Raw genomic sequence first — 22,191 nt, forward strand, 5'->3', positions numbered from 1 at the left:
TTATAGATTTTCAAAATATTAAACCATGCTAGCATACCCAGTCTAAACCTAAAGTGGTTAGGGAGTATTATATTTTTTCAGATACTGTTGGAGTATTATATTTTTTCAGATACTAATATTATAAATAAAACCTGAGTAAATAATTATAAGTAAAATTCATATTTTATTTATAACATTTTGTTTAGGATTGTTAGGTTTATATTCATGATTGACATGGATCTATTGTATTCTTTTCTTCTGACATTTTTGCTTGGTTTTAGTATCAGGGTTATGCTGGCTTAAAAATGGATTGGGAAGTATTCTCTTTCATATTGTCTAAGAAAAGTTTACATAATATTTTTATGATCTGTTTCTATAAAGCTTGGTAGGACTCATTTCTCTCTGGGCCTGGTGTTTACTTTGTGTATTTGCTTTAACGACAGCTTCCATTTCTTAAGTGGTTATAATATTATACATACTTTTTATTTCCTCAGATCAGTCTGATGAGTTATATTTTTCTAGGAATATGTCCATTTTGTTTGTTTTCAAAATTGTTGGCATGATGTTTTCTCATTTCTCTGAAAGTATTAATTTTAATTAAGTTGTTTAAAATGTTTTCCTGTCCATCATGACTTTTTCTGCGTTTATTTTTCATTTGTTTTGCTTTCTGCCCACCAATAACTAAGTATAAGACACTAAAAGCTGTTTATAAACTGTGGTTGGGGCTAGTTGGCATGCATCATCTGCTTAGAGAGCCCTTCCCTGACCACCCTATTAAAAGTAAACGTTCTCGTACCCATCACTTTGTCCGGTCTTACCCTGCTTATCTTCTTACCCTGATTTGTTTGTTGGGGGGGGTGGGGGGGCTTATTATAACCTAACGTTGTAGTATATATACTTTGTTCTGTCTTTCTCTAGCTCTAAAATATAAGCTCTAAGAGAGCAAGACTTCGTCTCTATTTTGTTCACCACTGTAACTATTGCCTAAAATAGTATCTAATACATAATCACTAAATATTTGTTGAATAAATGAATGGTGAACTTCACCATAGAATGGCTGAATAAGGACACAGCTCTTTCATTGGGATGCATCTAATTGAAAGTATCTAGGAGTCTTTTCTCTTGGGCTATGAATTGCGACTGAGAGAAACCCTCCAACCTCATCTTGAGGCATTTTAAACCTGGCTGCCAATGTTTTAAGACTCTAGCAGGGGAAAGATAGGAACTGTAGCATATAAAATTTTACTTAATTTCCTTGATTTCAGTAAAGCATCTCTTTGCCACCTCAGCTGTGCCTGAGCATGCTCCAGTCTCAACCTCTTAAGACAATAAATTTCCTGATTCTGCCAGGCCACAGGTGGTCAGGGCAGATAGCAGGGCAAGAGTCTCCTTTCAGGTGTTAAATCAATCTTTGTGTTCGGTCCTACTTCACTCCCCTACTTTCAGCTGTATCTGAGCATTTCGAGGATTCTGCAGTAGAAATGCATGTGCTTCCTCTACCAGCCTCCCCTGTGGGCGCATGGTAGATTGAGGTAGTTAAGTCAAATACTCCCCACCCATCTGCATATTATCTTCTAAAATTTCATCAAAATCCCTTGTGTGCTGTTGTTTCCGTTTCCTTTTTCTTTGTGCATATAGATTTGTACCTTCTTTTTTTCTTTAATATTATTTTAGTAAGATTTCAGAAGTGAGAGTAGATACTTGTGCTTAATATGCCATGGTTAACTAGAAGGTTTTCACTATTTTTCATAGCACAAATATGTTGATTAAAACCCTGTGTGGAAACCCAGTTTGGCAGTCCTCCTTTGGTTCAGGAGGACTGAAGGAGAGAGACTGGAATACCTCTGCCCAGAAAATGTGTCCCCCATCCTAATTGCCCCTTTCCATGCCTGCCCTTTGGTACCTCTCTCCATCCTTCCCCTACAAGCCCCTGAAGCCTACCTGAAACTCTTCTGGCAAAGCAGAATTTGAAAATCACTGAGTCATCTGCCCCCTGTGGAGACACGGATATCTAAACACAAATGTATTTCACAGTAGCTCATAACAAGCTACACTTGTTGACTCACCATAAGGAAGATTATTTATATCCTGTTCCTTCTGATACTTTCATCTCCACATTCTGGGATGAGATCATCTTCTGAGAACACGATGACTGTTTCGGATCTCTCTCAGAATGATGGTTAATAATGAGACTACATATTTCTAAGAAATATCACTTTATCCCTATAAATTTAAAGTTTGCAAAGACTGACTGTCATCCTCCTCATCAGTAATAATGTAGGAGAAAAGCCTTTAGAATGTTCAGTTGCAATTGTGTAACCCATACTCCCTATCCCTGTTAGAATTTGTTTCTGCTGCATCACTATCCCTGAAATTCTTCATTGAACTGGAAATACCTTACCTCTTACTTACAAAAGTACTTGAGGGATGTCAGAACATTGAGTTCACCAGTATGGTACTCCAAAATTTACCAGAGCACATAATAGTATTTGAAAAACCATTAGGTAACTTACAGAAAAGCTATCATTTTTTATGCCCTCCTCCAAGGATTACCTCTAGTATTCTAAAATATTACACAATTTCAACGAGAAATAGATTTTAAGTGGATCTTTTGAGGAGTAATAAGATTAAAACCAGGTAAACCTGATATGAATTTACTACTCTGAAGAGCTCAATGCCCAATTTTAAATGAGGCTGGAGATTTAAAATTAATTGACCAAGCAGTGGATTCCTAAATGCTAAGCTTACTTTTTAAGGCAGGGCCTACTGAGGTGAGTGGGATCTTTGGCAAACTAATGGAGTTCTGTTTATGTTTCTTTAAAGGCTGTATATTTGCCTGTAGAAACTAACTCCATGCACAGTATGTGAGAAATTATCAAGTAACATGAGGGTCTGGGAAGACTGGAGTTTCAACTGTTCCTGTGAGCATGAGTTCCTCTCAGTTGTCTGTTGGGTTTTAGCCCCACTGGATTTTTCTAGATGTTGCTATCTCCTAAAGCACTTCTTAAGAGTGACAAGTTGTTAAATGAAAGCTAGGCTTACAATAATCCCATAAAGACATTTCATGCCTAATAGTGCAGCAAAATAATATTTGATGTTGCTTCATAACTCAACTAATTAAATTTGACTTATACTGAAATGTGGCAAGTAGAGAGAGTGTCATTTTTTTCTTCAAAATTTGCTAATCCACACATTATCAGCCCTTTACAAACTGAAACTGTATCTTTGTCATTTTTTCTATTTAAAAGTGTTTCCGTAAAAAGTTTTTTAAAGCTTAAAATGAAATGAGAAAAATGAATTATCTATTTTTGAAATAAGGTTTCTAAGAAATATTAGGGTTAGTCATATTCTTGAAGAAACATTTTTTCTATTATTACTAGTATAATACTTTCCTATAAAATATGTTTTCATTGGCCAAACTAATTATCAGTTAGCATTATGTTTCAGATGATGAGCTTATATAGCTTAGTGTAATTAAAGGAATAGAAACAGGCTTAGCTGCTGTGGGAACACAAGATAGTCTTTATTAATAGATATCTGGGAAATCTTTTATTTTTTAAACATTACAACCTGACCTAACATTGTGAAGGAAGTTTTCTCTGCCTTCTCCTTTTACCTTTTCTCAGAGTAACCACGAAATAAATTTGATTCTCACCTCTCTTCTTACCTTACCCCAAGAGAGATCTTATTTACATACATATACATATAAACACAGTCTTTTTCATAAAGTGTGCGATGGGATGATGTGACCTGAAATAGGCTATACCATTTTCTCCAAAGGCTGAATATTATGAAAAACAGAAATTCCCCAGAGAACTTTTGAGCAGCTGCTTTGAATAATGATTACTGTTTACTTAACTCAACCATTCCAACATCACCCAATCAAAACTCATTTCTTTCTTGGCCTTATAGGTTTATTGGTAAATGGCTGAGACAAGGCCAATAATGGACACCTGCCATCTCCTTTTGTGTTTGGGCTGGAGGGCAAGGAGTGGGGGGCACCCTAACTGGGAGCTGTTATCAACTGGACCAATAACAGTGAATCCAGAGAGACTTCAAAGAAATAGGATTCACAGGGACTTTAAAAGTGAGGAATTGAGAATCTGTATATACAATGTGCCACGAATCACAGGTCGAACCAGCATCATTTTGCCAAGAAAGTCAATCATCCTTTTGTCTCTAACAGTAATAATTGTTGTATGATTTTCTGGAAGAAGTAAGCACAACGGTTATATCTGCCCAGCGTTAACGAGGAAAGAGGTTGTCTAGTTCCAACTCAGTGAAATTGCCTGTCTGTGGCATCTTTCTTGAAATAATAGATGCATACTGTAGCAACCTATTTATAACATGCAACATATCTTTAACATTTCATATTAGTCTCATACATATATACTAAAGATTTGCTTTAAAAACCCTTCATATAAGTATTTCCAAGGTGTGTGTCATTGCAAATGGTAGCTAATGATGACTTCTTTTTTTTTCACTATTTGAAAGGCCACTGGGTAGTCTAAAAAATAAAAATAAAAAAAAACTATCATTTTTTATGCCCCCTCCTCTAAGGATTGCTTCCAGTATTCAAAAATATTACACAATTTCAAAAGTGAAGCAAGATTTGAAGTAGATCTTTTGAGGAGTAATAAGATTAAAATGGCAAAACAAATCTAATTATGTAAGCAATTCTTCTCCTTCACAAACCTGAAAGAAAAGCAAATTGGTATTTGTGAAATTTTCTTTGTCTAATAAATAGCCTCACTTTACAATAACACCAATGACCCTGGTTTAATTAGGTGCAATTAATTTTGTGCAAGCTGAATTTGACATCTTGCTAGAGGCATAACCAGCTGTACCCTGTCTTATGAATTTTTTTTTATCACCAATGAGAATTCAATTGCCTGAGCTATTGCAAAAGAGGGGGAGGCAGGAAGAAAAAGACCACAGGGCTGCATTTTATATTTAAAAATGGCTCTAGTAGACAGCTGAATGTTTAATTAAAAGAGTTTCTAGGAATTATTTTTCATTGGTGCATCATCTTTGACAAGCTATGATGACTTTATTACTGTAGTTTGCATTCTCTTTGGACAGTGGTCCTATACATGTGTCTAGACACACACAGTTCACGTGACAGTGCTCCATTGAGAGTGCACAAAAGCATTCATTGCTGCTAGAAAACATTCTAACTGACTGCAGGTGAGCCATGTTATCTAAGGTTTAACACCATCCTTTTACTCAATCCTGTTGTAAAATTTTCTGTCCTGCTTGGATTGTTCTCATTCAGATTATTGCACGCATTAAAAACCCATGGAAGGCCAGGCACAGTGGCATGTGCCTGTAGTCACAGCTACTCAGGAGGCTGAGATGGGAGGATCCCTTGAGCCCAGGAGCTTGAGGATAGCTTAGGCAACACAGCGAGAACCTGTCTCTAGAACAAAACAAAACAAAACAAACCATGAAAGAGATTTCTGATGAGAACAGAAACCATTAGTGTAATCAACAGATTACAAAGAGGAAAACAAGATCCAATGGCTATAATTTGTGAAGTGTTTTCTAAGTAGACAGAATATTTATGTATGGCGTTAGAAAATCAGTGTCATTGAAAACACTATAAAAAGCTCAGATCCTGCCATATTTGTCCCCCATTCTTCCAGTCTCCCTGCTTCTGTCACCAGAGACAATCACTGTTCCAGGATTTGTATTTGTTCTTCCACCATCGATCATGAGGTGGTGTATCCACATGCTCTGTTAATCACCATGCTTTTTCACTTATCAACATGTTTCGGGTCTGTTCACTAGGCAGGCAGTGTAGCGTGGTGGGTAGGAGTGGGGTATTGGGAACCAGAGGGTCTGGCTTGGAATCTTGACTCTGCCGCTTACTAGCACTTACTAATGGCTTCACTTGTGGCTCAGTTTCCTCATCTGTAAAATAGGGTAATAATTGTGCCTACTTCATGGGGTTACTGTGAGGAAGACCAGCAAAGCACTCAGAAGAGTGCCTGGACGAGAGTCAATGCTGCATTAGTAGGTGCTGCTACAGTATTTCGTTATCCTTTTTATTTACTCTTAGACACCATTGATTGTAAGACAAATAGTTATTTTATGTACCACTAAAAAAGAAAAACTACTGCCATTTAAACGGTGACACATGCCTTCTTAACACTTAGAGTTTTTATTTTAGTTATTGAAAGAGTAATTTTAGACTTCTTTGGACATACGCTTTTATCATATGTTTCTTGTGCACAAAAAGAGGAAGAAAAGGTGAAACATGTTGGCAAATGTAGTCCTAAACTTTCCAACTCTCCATTTAACCACTTTACCTGAGAGCTGCCATGTCTCAGCTTTTGGGCCATCGGGAGATGGAGTGCATCACCTTCCAAGCCATCGTCCCCCCATCTGCAAGGTTTGATGCTGGAGCTTTGTTGTTCTTGTCAGAAGGCATGAGTGGACAACCAGTGCCCACCTCCTCCTTGGGGATTATTACCTGGTTTGTGGGCTGATAGGGTTAAGTACTGCCATCATGCCACCACCTACCTGAGGTACAGCAGCTGAGATACATCCCTATTTTAGGCTGGGAGCAGTGGCTCACGCCTGTAATCCCAGCACTTTAGGAGGCCAAGGGAGGCGGATCACCTGAGGTCAGGAGTTCAAGATCAGCACAGCCAACATGATGAAACCCCCATCTCTACTAAAAATACAAAAATTAGCCAGGAGTGGTGGCGGGCGCCTATAATCCCAGCTACTCAGGAGGCTGAGGCAGGAGAATCGCTTTAACCCTGGAGGCAGAGGTTGCAGTGAGCCGAGATCACCCCATTGCACTCCAGCCTGGGTGACAAGAGCGAAACTCTGTTTCAAAAAATAAAAAATAAAGACTGCAAAATGTAAATAACCATGCTTCATAGAATCAATGCAATCTTATTGATCCACTGCATTCTTTTTCACGACTGCGTAGAATTCAAACAGTCACAAACTAAATCATGAAAGCCAGTGTTTTTGAGATGAAGCTTACCATGGAACCAAGCCTAAATGGTGGCCCCAAAATGTTTCTAAACATGAACATAAAAAGTGGTAAAGCAGTGCTTTAATGGTCAAAAGAATAAAAGAATTTGCAATTAAGATTTTCGCCTACTTCAGGAATATGCCTCAGAAACACACACCGGCACTGACTCTCCGCTGTCATGTTTTTTACCCAGTCCGCATGAACATTTTCAAAGGTCTGGAAGGGGAAAAGTATTTCTTCTCTAACCTTCATTGCCTCAACAGCTGAAACTCATCAGCAGGTGGGGTAGATAGGTGTTTAAACTCTGTCTGAGCTGAGCAGAATAAATAGGCAGCCTGGCTTTAAAAATACAAACAGTTAAATTTATATCAATTACGTTAGAGTCTGTAATTTACTGCAGATCCAAGGAGGAGAATGAAATCAAGACTGGATTGAGGAGGGATGTCAACAGTTGAATCAGAGTCCATCCACAGAAATGTTCTCTTATAAGAAAATATGTTTCTTGCTGCCCACGGATCTCCCACCACCTCCAGCACCCTGCCAAAAACAAAAGCCCAGCCTGACTCATGTGAGTCAGTCCCTGCATAGACATGGCTGAGTCAGACACACAGCCATCCTCTTCCAGCCATCAAACACTGATCTGCTCACCTTTTCTCCAACACACAAATGCTAATCATCAACTTGGTCATGTTCTTTCCTTTTCTTTTTGAAATTCTTGCCAAGGCCGGGCGCAGTGACTCATGCCTGTAATCCCAGCACTTTGGGAGGCCAAGGCAGGTGGATCACGTGAGGTCAGTAGTTCCGGACCAGCCTGGCCAACATGGTGAAACCCTGTCTCTACTAAAAATGCAAAAGATAGCCGGCTGGGTATGGTGGCGGGCGCTTATAGTCCAAGCTACTCGGGAGGCTGAGGCAGGAGTATCGCCTGAACCCAGGAGGCGGAGGTTGCAGTGAGCCAAGATTGCACCCCTGCACTCCAGCCTGGGCAACAGAGTGAGACTCTGTCTCAAAAAAATAAAAATAAAAATAAATAAATTCCTGCCAAATGCCCATATGTAGCACCTCAGAGGTGCTCAAAAGAGGAAAATCCAAAGCCAACTGAATCTCTTTCACCAAAAAAAAAAAAAGATGTATTTCCTGACTTTTTTTCTATGCATATATCTCCATATTTTTGTTTATAAAATTGGAATTATAGCATAGGTACTGTTTTTAGCCTTCTTTCTTTTACTTAACAGTCGGAAACTTTCATCCAATCTAATAATATTGGACTAAGCTTATTCATAAGATTCATCTAATGAAATAATATTGGACTAATCTTATTCATAAGATTAGTATTTCTACTAGCTGCAGAATAGCCCATCATATATTTCACCATAATATACTTTATCAATCTTTTATTGTTAGGCATTTAAGTTGTTGCCAGCTTTTTGTTTTGGTTTTGTTTTTGTTTTGCTTCTTTCTTTTTTTTTTTTCTTTCTTCTCTTTTTTTCTACCATTAATGAATTTGTTTCCTCCTTTTTAAAGTGCGCTGACATCTCAAGACGGACTTTCCTAGAGTATCAGTGTTGTGATATTGTGTAATTTAACCTCTCTGAGCCGTTTTCTCATATGTGAAACAGGGTTCACAGTGCCTGCTTCATGTGTATCTGAGGGTTAGACATAAAATAGTAAAATGCCTGGCACATAGTAGATGCTCAAAAACAGTAACTTTTAATTTCAGAATACAGATTACTTGGAAATTACTTGGCCTTATTTAAGATGGAAGTAGATAACATTTGTTGCCTACGAGAGATGGCTGTTTTATTCCTAGTATCAGAAGAGGCCTCGTTCTGGTCTTTCATTCATGCTAGAGAACATTTCAGTTGAAAATGCATTTTCCCAACATTAAGATCCTATAATTCCAAATTTAATTACATGAAAGTGGTCATTAGTGAAGGAAATGGACACTGATGTAGAATTAGAACCAACAGCCATCTGAGGAATGCAAGTATTTATAGCTCTCTGGAGATTCGGGTTAGGATACAGGGGCGATGTTTCTCCAAAGAAAAGCTGGTGAGTGATAGTTTCCCTTTTCTATTAGTTGCCTAAGTCAGTGAGGAGATTCTGTGGCTATGTGGTGCCACAGAATGGCTGGTGTGCTTACCAGCCATCATGTGAACATGTACAGATGGAAGGGTCCAGAACTATTCTTAGAAGAGCAAGCAGAAAAAAGAAAGTATGCATAAGATTAGGAGGAGAAAACCCAGAGAGGGTCATTCACACTCCAACTACCTTTGGAGCTGCCTTCATCAGCTTTTGCTGAGGAAGCCGAACACCTGAGTCCTGTAAGGTGGGGATCAGGACAGGATATAAAGAGACATAATGTCCTCCCCAATCCTCTCTTTGGCATATAGTTAGAAACTACCCATAACTTCTCTGGGCACATAACTACTGGAGGGTCAGCTTTTCTATCTCTCTCCTGTATTTATTCCGCCCAACCTCAGTTCACCAAGACCTCCTTCCTTTTGCAGTTTTCTGCTCTTTCACTCTTCTGGTTAACACCTTATTAATGTCCAGGTAGCAAAAGTATTTTCCATATATAAGACAGGGAGATTCTACTAAGTGTTTCTTGAGGTCCCTTCCAATGCTCTGTGTATTCCACATTTCTATTTATACATTGTGACTTAATGATCCAAGCACTTGATATCTGTTAGAAGACCTAGTTTTTATTTGCATCACTTAATGTAGGGGTCGTGAACCATAAAATGCCCTCAGGAGCCAAAAAGAAACATAAGAGAGTGAAGTAGTGCAGATAAAAAGCAATAGAGAATACTGGGGACTGCAGCAAACTAGAAAGTGTGTGCCCTGGCTGACGGGGACAGCAGCTACTCAGCACCAGCCTATTGGTGCCATGAAATTTACAGAACTATTATTGCCTGATCATCAATGAATGAATGAATGTGTGCATGAACATGTAACTCTCTTTTCTCTACCTTATGTAGTTATAAAAATCATTTATAGTCATTGTGTGTGTGTGATGATTTTTGTTGGACCAGCATTATTTGCTAAAATATAGCATTGTATTTTCATAACAAATATTGTGAGGCAGAAACTTTTCCTTTTGTTTCTTTTTTTGTGTTTTTAAGTAGTAATAGGCATTTCTGTAACTCAAGGTAAATATCAAACTGGAACAGTCAGTAGGGAAAAGAAGGGAAAGGGGCAGAGTTTGCAGGATGGGAAAACTATTTTACAATTTACAAGGAGTAGCAGTACTTCATTTTAACCTAACTGAACACATTTTATAGCGACACCATCACACGTGCAGTACATCTAAAGCTTACCCAAACCTCAATTGTTCTCACATTGTTTCTTCATGACAGATTCTCAGAAAAATGAAATATGTTTTTAGATACTTGAGTAGTTACAATCCATATTTTATGTTTCATCACTTTTGAAATTCTCATGAAACAGAAAAAGATATAGTATAAAAATATAGGCAATTATTCATTATATATAAAATCTTTGAATCATGCATCAAAGATCCTTTAAAATAAATGGAAATAATGTATTTTAATGACCCAGCCACAAACTAGTTGGGGATATTGAGTAATGAATGGCATAGCAGGACCAATGGCTCTCGAGCCACACTGGTTGTAGGCAGATAATGAGCAATGCATGTTCGAAGTCCTTGGCATATGGGACATTCCCTTTCATTCTGTTTCCTAAGGAAAGCCATACAATTGCCTTAAAATTATAAGCAAGTATAGGAGGCATATTTCCTTTAAAATTATATTGCCAGATACAGAAAGGATCTAATAAATTCAAACCTCATGTTAAGTGTAGTATAAGGGAAAGGCCACTGGATTCTAAAATCAGAAGTCCAGCCTGTAGCCTCTTGCTTTGTGACCCTGTACCAGTTACCTATTGCCACAATGATGATGCGTAATTTTTTTAAAAAGCCATCCATGTCAGTAGCATACAATGATGAAGTTTTACTTCTCCTTAGGATCCTATAGGTCAGCTGGGTGGTTCTGTTCTGAGCTGGGCTTGGACAGGCTTATTCAGTCATCTCCGGTCAGCGAGGTGGCTGGGCTCTCACACGTGTCTAGGGCTTCAGTTGAGACAACTGCCGGTTGAGCTCTGTGCTACGAAGTTACACCGCCAGCAGGCTAGCCTGGACCTGTTCTGAGGGTGGTGGCAGGGCTCCCTGAGGGGGAAACTGGAATACCATCACTTCCTCTGCATTCTACTGGCAAAGACAAGTTCCAAGGCCAGCCCAGGGCTAGGGAAATAGACTCCACTTCTCAATGGGAGAAGCTGCAGGGTCACATTACAGAGGAGATGGGTATGAGGAGAGGAAGAATTGAGATCATTTTTATAAAGAGGTTGTCACAGGTCTGTGGCAAGTCATTTGACTTCTCTGAGTAACTATATCTTGCCTGTAATTCACAGGTGATTATACAGCCCCTGGAGAGAATGTAAGTGAACATACTTTAAAATTCAATGCAACAGTTCAAGTAAAGTGAACCAAGGTGCTGTGGACGGGGATAAAAATCTTACCAATGAATCTTGAACATTTATACGTAGATACTAGTGGTCTAAGCAGGTGCTGGGAGATTCCCATTCCTAAAATCAAGTAGAAAAGCAAGTAGAAAATCAAGAAAAAAGCAAGTAGTTCCAGGCTTCAGAGCTGGCCTCAGACCAGCCCAATCCCGGTCACTACAACCCAAAGCCAAGAACAAAGGCCCAATTCATAATGACCACTGCTCCTCTAGAAGTCACCAGCAAACTTTAGGGCCATGGCATTGTTTCTCTCAGGGAATAAACTGCTCTTGTCCCTGTATTTTGAAAGAAATGTTACCTTTATATAAAATCATATTACCACTTGGCTGAGTTTTTGAGATATTCTATTCATACTTAAAAACTTTTCGTCTCTGCCATCCTCTCAACTCCTGTGCATATTTTAATAGTATCCCTGGTAACAGTAGTTGGAAGTCAGCACCAGTGTTTTCTAAATAACAGCCTTCCTCACTGTAAATGCCAAGCAGACGTGGTTGCTGTGCAGCCTCCCGACCAAGTGCCCTCCTGCTCCTGGCCAGTAGGCACTGTCACACTGAGGCCACTCCTGCTCACACTGAGATGTCCAGAAGACATACTTAGTCTTTATCTCTCCATGTTTCTGGGCATTCTCCATCAAGGACACTTTCTTTCCAGACCCCTGGTGCTCCCTGCCAGTAGCTCCGGGCAGCAGCGTTGTTTTTAATTGCCTTGTGATGTGTAAGGGAGAAGAGCTTTCTGGGATAACCAGGACAGACCTTTCAGAAATGAAATCGACAGGCAAGGCTGACTTCCAGCAGCCTTTGCACAGTGCTCTGCTAAATGCCACTTGAAACATCAAGGAACCTTGAATTGGATACCTTGAAATTATATCTCTAATTAACAAGATGAGGATCGTGTTTTGTTTTCACCTCAGACTGTGCTTGAGAGATCTAGGTAAATTAGGCACCCTGCAGCCTGAATTTTGCAAGACTGGTTATGAGGGCAGCCAGATGCACTGTAGTGTGAGGGACAGAGGCCCGGGGAACTGTGGTTTTCAGATGTGAGCCTCAAGAAGAGCCATGTCTCCCAGGGTGGGCAGGGTCCTGGAACAGGGGTTATCTGTTCTTCCACCCTGGGCACAGAGGCCTTCAGCAGCACCAGGTGGCCCCACTCATCCATTCAGGCTGCTTGGGATCTGTGGTTGAGTTTCACCGAGAGCTGACTTCATCTTAAAACCCGCTTAAAGGCTAAAAGCAAACAAATCCTTCTTGAAACCTGAGCTCGTTTTAAGATGTCTTTACTAAAATCCCCTCTGAACCATTAGCTGTTATGTCATATAATTTCCTTTTCCTGAGAGTAACATTCTTGGTGATTACCACTATAAGGAATTATGTCTCACCCTATAAGAAGCTCTCTTCAGTTTCCCGTGGGGATAATGTGGCTAAGGCGATTTTCTGAATTTCTACCTGCGGCGTTTTTTGATTTTACGCAGACTACTTTTTTTTCTTTCCTTTCCTGAGTTAGACTATATGGGATGTTTAAGTCTGGGTTAATCCTTCAAAAAGAAGTCAGCGTGGCAGCAGAACAACAGAATTTATGATCAAACTTTCTTCTGAGTGAAAATACATATCTCTGGACATTGTAAACTTTATTTTGCTTTGTGTTTTGTATTGTGGGTTATTTTACATTTTTATAATCTGTGTATCCAGTAGCCAGACCCTTCTTCTCAAGACTTTATTCAATAAATAGAAAATGCTACATAATCCTAGATTCAAATTAGAGTTTGTCTTTAAAATGTGTCTGTTTTTAATTTGCTAACAGCTTTTTTCCCACCATCTTCCAATCCATAGAACTTGAGTATTATTATTAAAAGGGGGTTGATTTTATTTTTTTAGACCGACAGGCATTAAAATTTCTAAACCTGCATGGAATCAAAGGGTAACCTGAACATATTAGATTTCTCCAGGAAAAAAAAAATGTATATATGTGTGTGTGTGTGTGTGTGTGTGTGTGTGTGTGTGTGTGTGTGTGTATGTATGTATGTATATCCAATAGATAAAAGTAAAAAGGCGGCAAATCCCAGCTCAGTAGAAGAACAAACTGCCTAATAGACAATGTGTTGTCTCAGAGAGTTGATTCTACATCAGGGATTATTGTGACAGGACAAGCAGTATTAGAGTAAGTGACTTTAGAGAGTCATTTCACCTCTAAAATTCTGTTCCTTTTGTTTAGACTTTCAGTAAATAGAGAATGGAGAGCAACTCGCATGTACAGGTCACTTGCCCTGCACTAAGCTATGAATGAACTATTTTAATCCTTCCTGCATAACACTGGGTTTGCTACTATTCAACCCATTTTACAGATGAGGAAAACTGAGGGTCATACAGCTTTTGTAATGTGCCTGGAGAAAGAAGTAAGGATTCAGAACCTAAGTTCAGCTCACTCCAAGCATCTTCAGATGATCAGAGTGGGGTGTGTTGCTTTCTAACCCCTAGTTCTGGGCCTGGCTCCCCCTTGCCTGTGCCATGAGGGTAGGGAGCAAATAGAGCTGGGCAGACTGAGGGAATGGCTGCATTTTCTTACAGGGTTGTAAGCTGGGATTTTCAGTAATTACAGAATTTAACAATAGGTGGCAGTGCATACCCATAACAATTATGGTTCCCGTGTTAAATCAGATTTTCTTTTTCTGGGTTCTGTGTTGTTTTCAATAAAAGAATCACTTTAAATGAGTGATCTGATCAATTTCTACAAAGCATTCCTACCATTGGAATTGAAAAGTCAAATCTCAGGTAAGTTGTTCTTGGCATTTCTTCCTATGGCAGTAATAATGCCAGAGAAATTCAGCATCCTCTGCCCTAAACCTGGCTTAAGTCAGCTTCCTTGGGATCTTTTCTTGCATAGGAAAACTACTTCTTTAAAAACGCTTTATCACCAAACAGTATTGAAATGTGTTCAACTTCAAAAGAAGGTTAGAACAAAAAGTTGGCTGTGCAGTCTGGCCTGTGAGTGGCAGCTACACAGCCAGGTTACCCTTTGTGACTGTGCTTCCAAAAACATCAGCCCTGGAGCTTCAGGATTCACCACACATATAATGGCTTCCCAAAGGTCTCTGTCCCTGAGGTTCTGTGTGCAGGAGGTGGTCTGCAGAACCTTGCTGTGTTCTAAGGCTGCACCTTACTGCCTGGGTTTGGGGCTTCCTTACATTTTTTTAAGTGTGAACCTGTGGTGTTTTTCTTCCTTAATGATATAAATGAGCTCCCTCGGTTGGCTTTTGGCAACTGCCTTAAAGATTTCCTTCAGATGACCCTATTCTGTCTATTTGGGAGAAAAGGAGTCTTTCTTCAGAGAGCTGTGGCCTTGGGATGCTGGCTCCAGTGAGAGAGTCTTTGATTGTCCCCCTGGGACGGGTTCTCTAGATGACACCACGCAGCCTTATTTGCCCGAGGACCCCATTCATCTTGATTGACAGGACTGTAAACTCAAAGACTCAACACATTTTTATTGTGCACCAACTATCTGTTTGGTATTGTTCTGGGTGCTCTAACATGGGGCCTTAAATTATTTTTCACTTACCATGAAACTGGCGAGGAAAAAACTCACAGAACATTGGAAAATCCTCTACTAAGAGTTATTTATATGTGGAGAGTAATATTGGTTGCTCATTTCTCCATGTGAAGAACACATAAGACTACTTTCTGTTAGCAAAATCAGACAGTTCTATTGGCTGAAGCCAAATAACAAACAGCTAAATAGAACTAGTGTCCTGTTTGTTTCTGCCCAGACTGCAGAGTGGGATGAACTTGCAGATATGCTTTGTCAACGACAGTGGCAGTGATAAGGACAGTGATGCTGATGACAGTAAGACTGAAACCAGCTTGGACACCCCCTTGTCTCCCATGGTGAGTCCAAACAGCACCAGCTGAAGCTCGGTGTTGTGATTTCCGGGCCATTTAGCTTCTTTTCTGTTGTAAGGTGAATCAGGAACAAACATTTCAGAGATTAAAGAAGAAAAGTTTCTTGGAATTGCATGCTCCTAAAATTTGACAATGATTAAAAAGTCAAAGTTGTAATAAAATAGAGATATATAAGCTTTCTTAAAGTTAATAACTATTTTCATATTAAACCGTTAGAGAAATCACCAGCCTGGGCAACATGGCAAAACCTTGTCTCTATAAAAAAATACAAACATTAGCTGATCATGGTGCCTATAGTCCCAGCTACTCAGGAGGCTGAGGTGGGAGGATCAGCTGAGCCCAGGAGTTCAAGGCTGCAGTGAGCTATGATGACACCTCTGCACTCCAGCCGGGGCAACATAGTGAGACCCTGTCTCTAACGAGAGAGAGTGTATTAGTTCATTTTCATGTTGCCAATAAAGACATATCCAAGACTGGGCAATTTACAAAAGAAAGAGGTTTAATGGACTTACAGTTCCACATGGCTAATGAGGCCTTGCAATCATGGCGGAAGGCAAGGAGGAGCAAGTCACGTCTTACATTTTTAAAACCATCATATCTGGTGAGACTCATTCACTATCACAAGAACAGTACAGGAAAGACCCACCCCCATAATTCAATTACCTCCCACTGCGTTCCTGCCACGACACATGGGAATTGTGGGAGTTACAATTCAGGATGAGATTTGGGTGGGTACACAGCCAAACCATATCAGAGAGAGAGAGAAATTAGATATGCTCTAAAAATTATAAAGAGAAAATAAGCTAAATCCAGTTCTTCCCTATTGGGCTTAGAAATATGAGCTCATGTCTTTCCTTCCCATTACAGAAGTTGGCTGAATAATCATGGGTGCCTGTTGCTGGAATTCTTTCCTCTCTGTGAGGTCTGTCTATAGCCTTTTTTACCAAAGACCAGCAAAGAGGAAACTGTTGTCATTGAGTGCAGTGCGACATCAGAACATCATTGGATACGTGAGATCCTGTCCACACGAAGAACCTACGTAGGGCCTTGGCTCTGAGTCAATATTTTGTTATGTCTGTTCACTTCAGGAAAGTTTTGAGGCCAAGAATCAAAGACATATTTCAAGGTTGTTGTAAATATATTTCCCATTATTAACTATACTGCTCTCTCTGTTTATGCTAAAATCTATTTTAAACTAGACCCTTTTTGTGTTACTTGAGATTTATCAACTCAAGCAGCAAGTCACATTGAGGGAGGGAACTCTGAGCTGCTCTGAGAGAAGGCTCAGAGGATGTTGTAGCCCATCTCTAAGTGGATGCCAGCTGGCATGCATGGAAGGCTCAGGCTGCTCTTTTTCCCTTTGCAGAGCAAACAGAGTTCTTCCTATTCTGATAGAGACACTACTGAAGAGGAATCTGAATCCTTGGATGACATGGACTTCCTTACAAGGCAAAAGAAATTGCAAGCTGAAGCCAAAATGGCCCTTGCCATGGCCAAACCAATGGCCAAAATGCAAGTAGAAGTGGAGAAACAGAACAGGAAAAAGTCTCCCGTCGCTGATCTTGTAAGCAGCAAAGGCTGAAATGCAAGCAAGTGTTTGGGGGCCAGAAATGGTTGACACTGTCCCAGTCCTTTCCCAGAATTATGCAAACTTGTGTTTCTCTAAGGCGGTTTGTAAAAAGTCCTGTCATTGAGAAATGATTAAGTTTGTTTCTTTTTCCTTCCTACTGTAGCACTGAAAAATACAGAAGCAATAGATTTCACAAAAGTAAAGTTTGCTGTTGATTGATGTCTACTGTTTCTTAGCAACAATATTAGCTGCCACAGGAATATTTAAATTCCTTTGAAGTGATCTCAGTCTAAGAACCTATTGGTCTTGGCAAACTTACTATTGCTATAATTCTCATTCTCATGTTTCAATAAAGACAATATCGCATAGTGAATAGGAGTCCTGGACTTTGGAGTTTAAGTCTAGCTCTGCCATTGACCTGCTATGAAGTTCTAAGCAAGTTACTTAAGTCTCAGTTTTCTCATCTATAAAATGGGGATGATAATGCCTGTGTCAGAGTATGATTGTGAGGATTCAGTGAGATAAAGTATTCAAAGCACATAGCACAGTGCTTGTAGCATGGTATAAATTATTAAATAGTAGCTGATACTAATTTTTTCCATGTCATTGATATTATTGATGTTCCTTGATAATTCATTTATGGCTATAACATTGACTCACAACCCATATTAAAGACGAGTCAAAAAGCTTTTGATGCTGATAGTGTTTTGTTTTGATGCCAGTTGCATATTAGGTAATGTAGTGTGGATGTAGGGCCCCACATTGGGAAAGACACAGACTGGGAAAGCTTTTAATCACTGAATTGCAGTGGGTGGATGAGTGGGTCTTTTAAGAGAAAACTGGGTCTTACGTTCAGTGTGTTTGTGGCTCTGTTCACTCCTCCATTTCTTCTCCTTTGTATCTTCAGCTGCCACACATGCCTCATATAAGTGAATGCTTGATGAAAAGAAGTTTAAAACCCACCGACCTGAGAGACATGACTATTGGGCAGCTACAAGTGATAGTCAATGATCTCCATTCCCAGATAGAAAGTAAGTGTAAGATATGCTTGAAAATAGGATATTCAATGTAAAACATCGTGGGATAATGCTGCTTCCTTGGTCCAACTTTTTCATACAACATTTCATTGGGTTCCTGTGTGATTGCAAGGAAAATAAGAGAATCACCAGGCTCTTTTTTGTTGCTGTTGTTTTAGCTGTAAAATGTTCAGAAGCTTTAAGAATTTTTCAAGGTTCACAATAGTTACAGGTCCCTTCTATTTATTTTAAATCCCCAGCTCCTAGCACAGTGCATGTACCTGACTTACAACACCTGTTTCTGGAACACAGTTCAGTAGTTACAAGTCATTCGCTATACAAGTATACTTTCTACTTCAGTTGTATACACATTCATCGTAGGTATCATCATCATCAATAAAATCAAATTAGACACATTTCCTAGGACTCCAGGTGGTGGAGTATGTGGAACCAATATGTGAAAATTACAGGGTGACAAAATACAGACTTTTCTTCCCAGAATAAAGAAAGACCTCTAACAGAAGTGGCCGCAGGGAGTGGTGAGTGGTGCTCACTCAAGGTGATTGGTCATGCAGAGAATAGGCAGTTAGTTGCTTGCCTGATGAAAGAGAGAACATTCTCACTTAGGCAGTGTGGTTAAGCCGATAAACTCACAATCTCTTCAGCTCCTGGGAGGAATGAGTCTGTATAATTATACGGTATTACAGATTAAAAGAAATATGCCACACAAATGCATTCAAACCAACAATAAACAAAAGAGCATTTATGAGCCAAACAGGGAAATTTGAATACTAACTGAATGTTTTAGTAAAGATTGATTTATTTTAGGTGTGATAAAGGTGTTGCAGTTATGTGAATTTAAAAAAGAAAAGCTTGCCGGGCGCGGTGGCTCACGCCTGTGATCCCAGCACTTTGGGAGGCCAAGGTGGGCGGATCACGAGGTCAGGAGATCGAGACCATCCTGGCTAACATGGTGAAACCCCATCTCTATTAAAAATACAAAAAATTAGCTGGGCGTGGTGGTGGGCACCTGTAGTCCAGCTACTCGGGAGGCTGAGGCAGGAGAATGGCGTGAACCCGGGAGGCGGAGCTTGCAGTGAGCCGAGATCTCACCACTGCACTCCAGCCTGGGTGACAGAGCGAGACACCATCTCAAAAAAAAAAAAAAAGAAAGAAAGAAAAGAAAAGCCTCTGTCTTTTAGAGATACCTACTGAAGCATTTACAGATAAAATAATGTGATAGCTGGAATTTGCTTTAAAATAATCTAGTAGAAGTCGGAGAGAGAAATGATTCAAGCTTGGCCATGAGCTGATAATTGTTGAAGCTAGTTGGATACATGGAAATTCATTAAACTGTTTTCTCTGCTTTTGTAGCAGTTTGAAATTTTTCCATAATAAAAAGCTTAAAACTTCATATTGGAAAAACAATTCTATGCATTAAGGGTTCAGATATGTAGACACTCTACTAAGTGACAGTATAAAAGGCTACACAAGAGCACACTGGAAAAAATGAAATTTTTCCACAAGATCCAAATAAAAAAAATTGGATATATTCAGTGCCAAGTTAACACATTGAATATTGTTTTAAAATTAAGAGAAAGGGTCAAACATTTTGATTAAGAAACCATAGATTCACAGGATTTTTTAAAAAAATTCTACAACTGCATTTTAATTTTAGTTGAAAATTAATTACTAGAGTTGCTATTCTTTCAAGGACTAAAAGCGCTTTCTGATATTTTACCACTAAAACATCTTCCTTAGACTTTTAAACACTGAAATTGCCATCTAGTCCTTTTCAGGAATAGATGAAATTTTAGACCTCTTTGTGTGATTTTTTTTTTTTTTTTTTTTTTGGCTCTCTTTTTAAAAATGGAAACTAGTTTGACCTAAAGGCAGATAAATGCATCATTTGAAGTCAGGATATCTAAAAGCATTTCCAAGGGGGACCTGTCTGATCACCCCCATTCTATCTTTTGTTTCCCTGCCCAGAGCTCTTGCTAAATGGGTACTCTCTTCCATGTGTCTGGGCCTAGCAGCTGTAATGCTTAGCTTCTCTGAGGGAAAAAGCAAGAGAGAGCCTTTGCTTGTTCATGTTTTTCAGTGGCAGGAGCCCAATTAACCCAGTGCACTGATTTCAGGAAGATTAGATATATTTCGGGCCCAGGTGCAGTGGCTCACACCTGTAATCCCAGCACTTTGGGAGGCCGAGGTGGGCAGATCACGAGGTCAGGAGATCAAGACCATCCTGGCTAACAAAGCAAAACCCTGTCTCTACTAAAAATACAAAAAATTAGCCGGGCTTGGTGGCACATGCCTGTAGTTCCAGCTACTCGGAAGGCTGAGGCAGTAGAATCACTCGAACCCGGGAGGTGGAGGTTGCAATGAGCCGAGATCGTGCCACTGCACTCCAGCCTGGGCGGCAGAGTGAGATTCCGTTTCAAAAAAAGAAAAAGGAAGGAAGGAAGGGAGGGAGGGAGGAAGGGAGCGAGGGAGGGAGGGAAGAAAGATTTCTGTCTCTATAGATTTCATTCCTGGTATAAGTCTTAAGTAATATTTTCCTTGGCACCCTGTTGTTTAGAAATTTCCGGGGTTATTTCTTCAGGTCTTGCACATCTAACTATATTACAAATCTGACTTTCCAATATCTTCAGATAATACTTTCTCCTAAAACAACCCGCACATAGGGCTTCTCCTTTCCTAGGGCCATGTGAAGGCTTTGAGCATCCCTGACATACCTTCCTTTTCAGCTGGGCATCTAATGTAGTAGTCAGGCTCCGAGGGGCCCCTCCTGACTGTCAGCGTGGCAGGAGCATCCTGAAGCTGAAGGGTGGAAAACTTAATGTGCTCCAGGCTTTGCTGTTTACATTTTTTCTTCAAAACAAAACCTGCTTTTTCTAACAAGCTATTTTCCTACCAGCTAACAATTTCTTTTCCCACCTTAATATGAAGGTAATTGGAAATAGTTCCTACTTTACTCCTTTTCTTCCCACACCTCTATAATTATGCAAACTAGACACGTTTCTGCAACATAAGATGTCTAACCTTTTACAAAAATATCTTTCCTATTATGGATAGCTGTTTGTGTGTATACTGGTTGGTAAATAGTTTACATTCTGACTTGGAGGCAGTTTTATCTGTTTTTAAATGCTCTTTTATTTGCCACAGGCTTGAATGAAGAGTTGGTCCAGCTGCTTCTCATCCGAGATGAGCTGCACACAGAGCAGGATGCCATGCTGGTGGACATTGAAGACTTGACCAGGTCAGTGTGGCTTCACTCTTGCCAAAGAAGAAAAGCCCAGGGTGGTCTGAAATCTAAGAATTAGGCAAAAACTAGCTCGAGAGAACTTCTTCCTCTACTTCCATAAATAACTCACCTAGCCTTTTCTGGTGCCAGCTGTTCAGATGGAGGGGAAGCAGAATTCCATTGTCCTTACCAAATGCATGCTTTTTAGCAACCATCCCCCCCTTGTGATGAATTGTCAGTGCATTACTTCTCACATCTCCACCTAAATCAGGTCAGTAGTTCTGGTCTTGGAGGACTTTACCTTGAAGGACTGTCCCCTGGGAAGCTGAGCATAAGCCATGTCATGCTGGCATGTTTCCAGCACAAGCAGCCATGTGATGAATTCTCCAAAGCACAAGCTCTTGTATGATCCAGTTCTTGATCGCCTCTGCCATGCCCAGAAGGCAGGGACACTGGCATCTCTCTACAGCCACAGTGCCACCAGATTGTTCTCACCATGGGGAAACTCCAGGACTTGAGTTTTTAGCTGGGCTTTGCTCCAACTGCCTCTTTGTAAAGAGGTAAAAAGAATGCTTCCCTCCCTAGGGGACAAGGAAACTAGGCTAATGCTGGTCAAAATTTTGCATTTCTTTGTAGATTTCCTTGCAGGAAAGCATGTCACTGTAAGTATATAAAGTACCTGGAATACTGTAAACATTCCTATGAGCACATATTTACTATGGCATCTTTTCTGAGACAGTCCATATGGAATCTTTAAACCAACAGACAGTAATTGCTATTAATCCCAGAAACAGTATTTAGAGAGTAGAAGGCTCTCCAAAGAAGGAACATCTCTTGGCACAATGATGTAAGGAGTTAACCACATGGTCTACAACAATCCCAGAGAAGCTTGAAAACGTATGTAGTGATAATAATGCTCCCAGCACCTACCATAGACCTCATCTCAATGTGTAATGCTG

The 22,191-nt window shown here is 39.9% G+C and overlaps 1 protein-coding gene across 7 annotated transcripts in view; it reads left to right on the forward strand.

Moving 5' to 3' along the window:
* SCHIP1 (schwannomin interacting protein 1) overlaps positions 1-22,191 on the forward strand; it is a 611,891-nt gene that overhangs the window by 585,468 nt on the left and 4,232 nt on the right. For all 7 annotated transcript variants that reach the window (XM_014344441.4, XM_034957666.3, XM_034957665.3 and 4 more), the window contains 4 exons: positions 15,270-15,387; positions 16,769-16,966; positions 17,880-18,003; positions 21,154-21,247. In XM_014344441.4, coding sequence (XP_014199927.2) covers positions 15,270-15,387; positions 16,769-16,966; positions 17,880-18,003; positions 21,154-21,247 — 534 coding nt within the window. The remainder of the gene's footprint in view (positions 1-15,269; positions 15,388-16,768; positions 16,967-17,879; positions 18,004-21,153; positions 21,248-22,191) is intronic.

The sequence above is a fragment of the Pan paniscus genome, chromosome 2 (genome assembly GCF_029289425.2).
Source record: "Pan paniscus chromosome 2, NHGRI_mPanPan1-v2.0_pri, whole genome shotgun sequence".
NCBI classification, from domain to species: domain Eukaryota; kingdom Metazoa; phylum Chordata; class Mammalia; order Primates; family Hominidae; genus Pan; species Pan paniscus.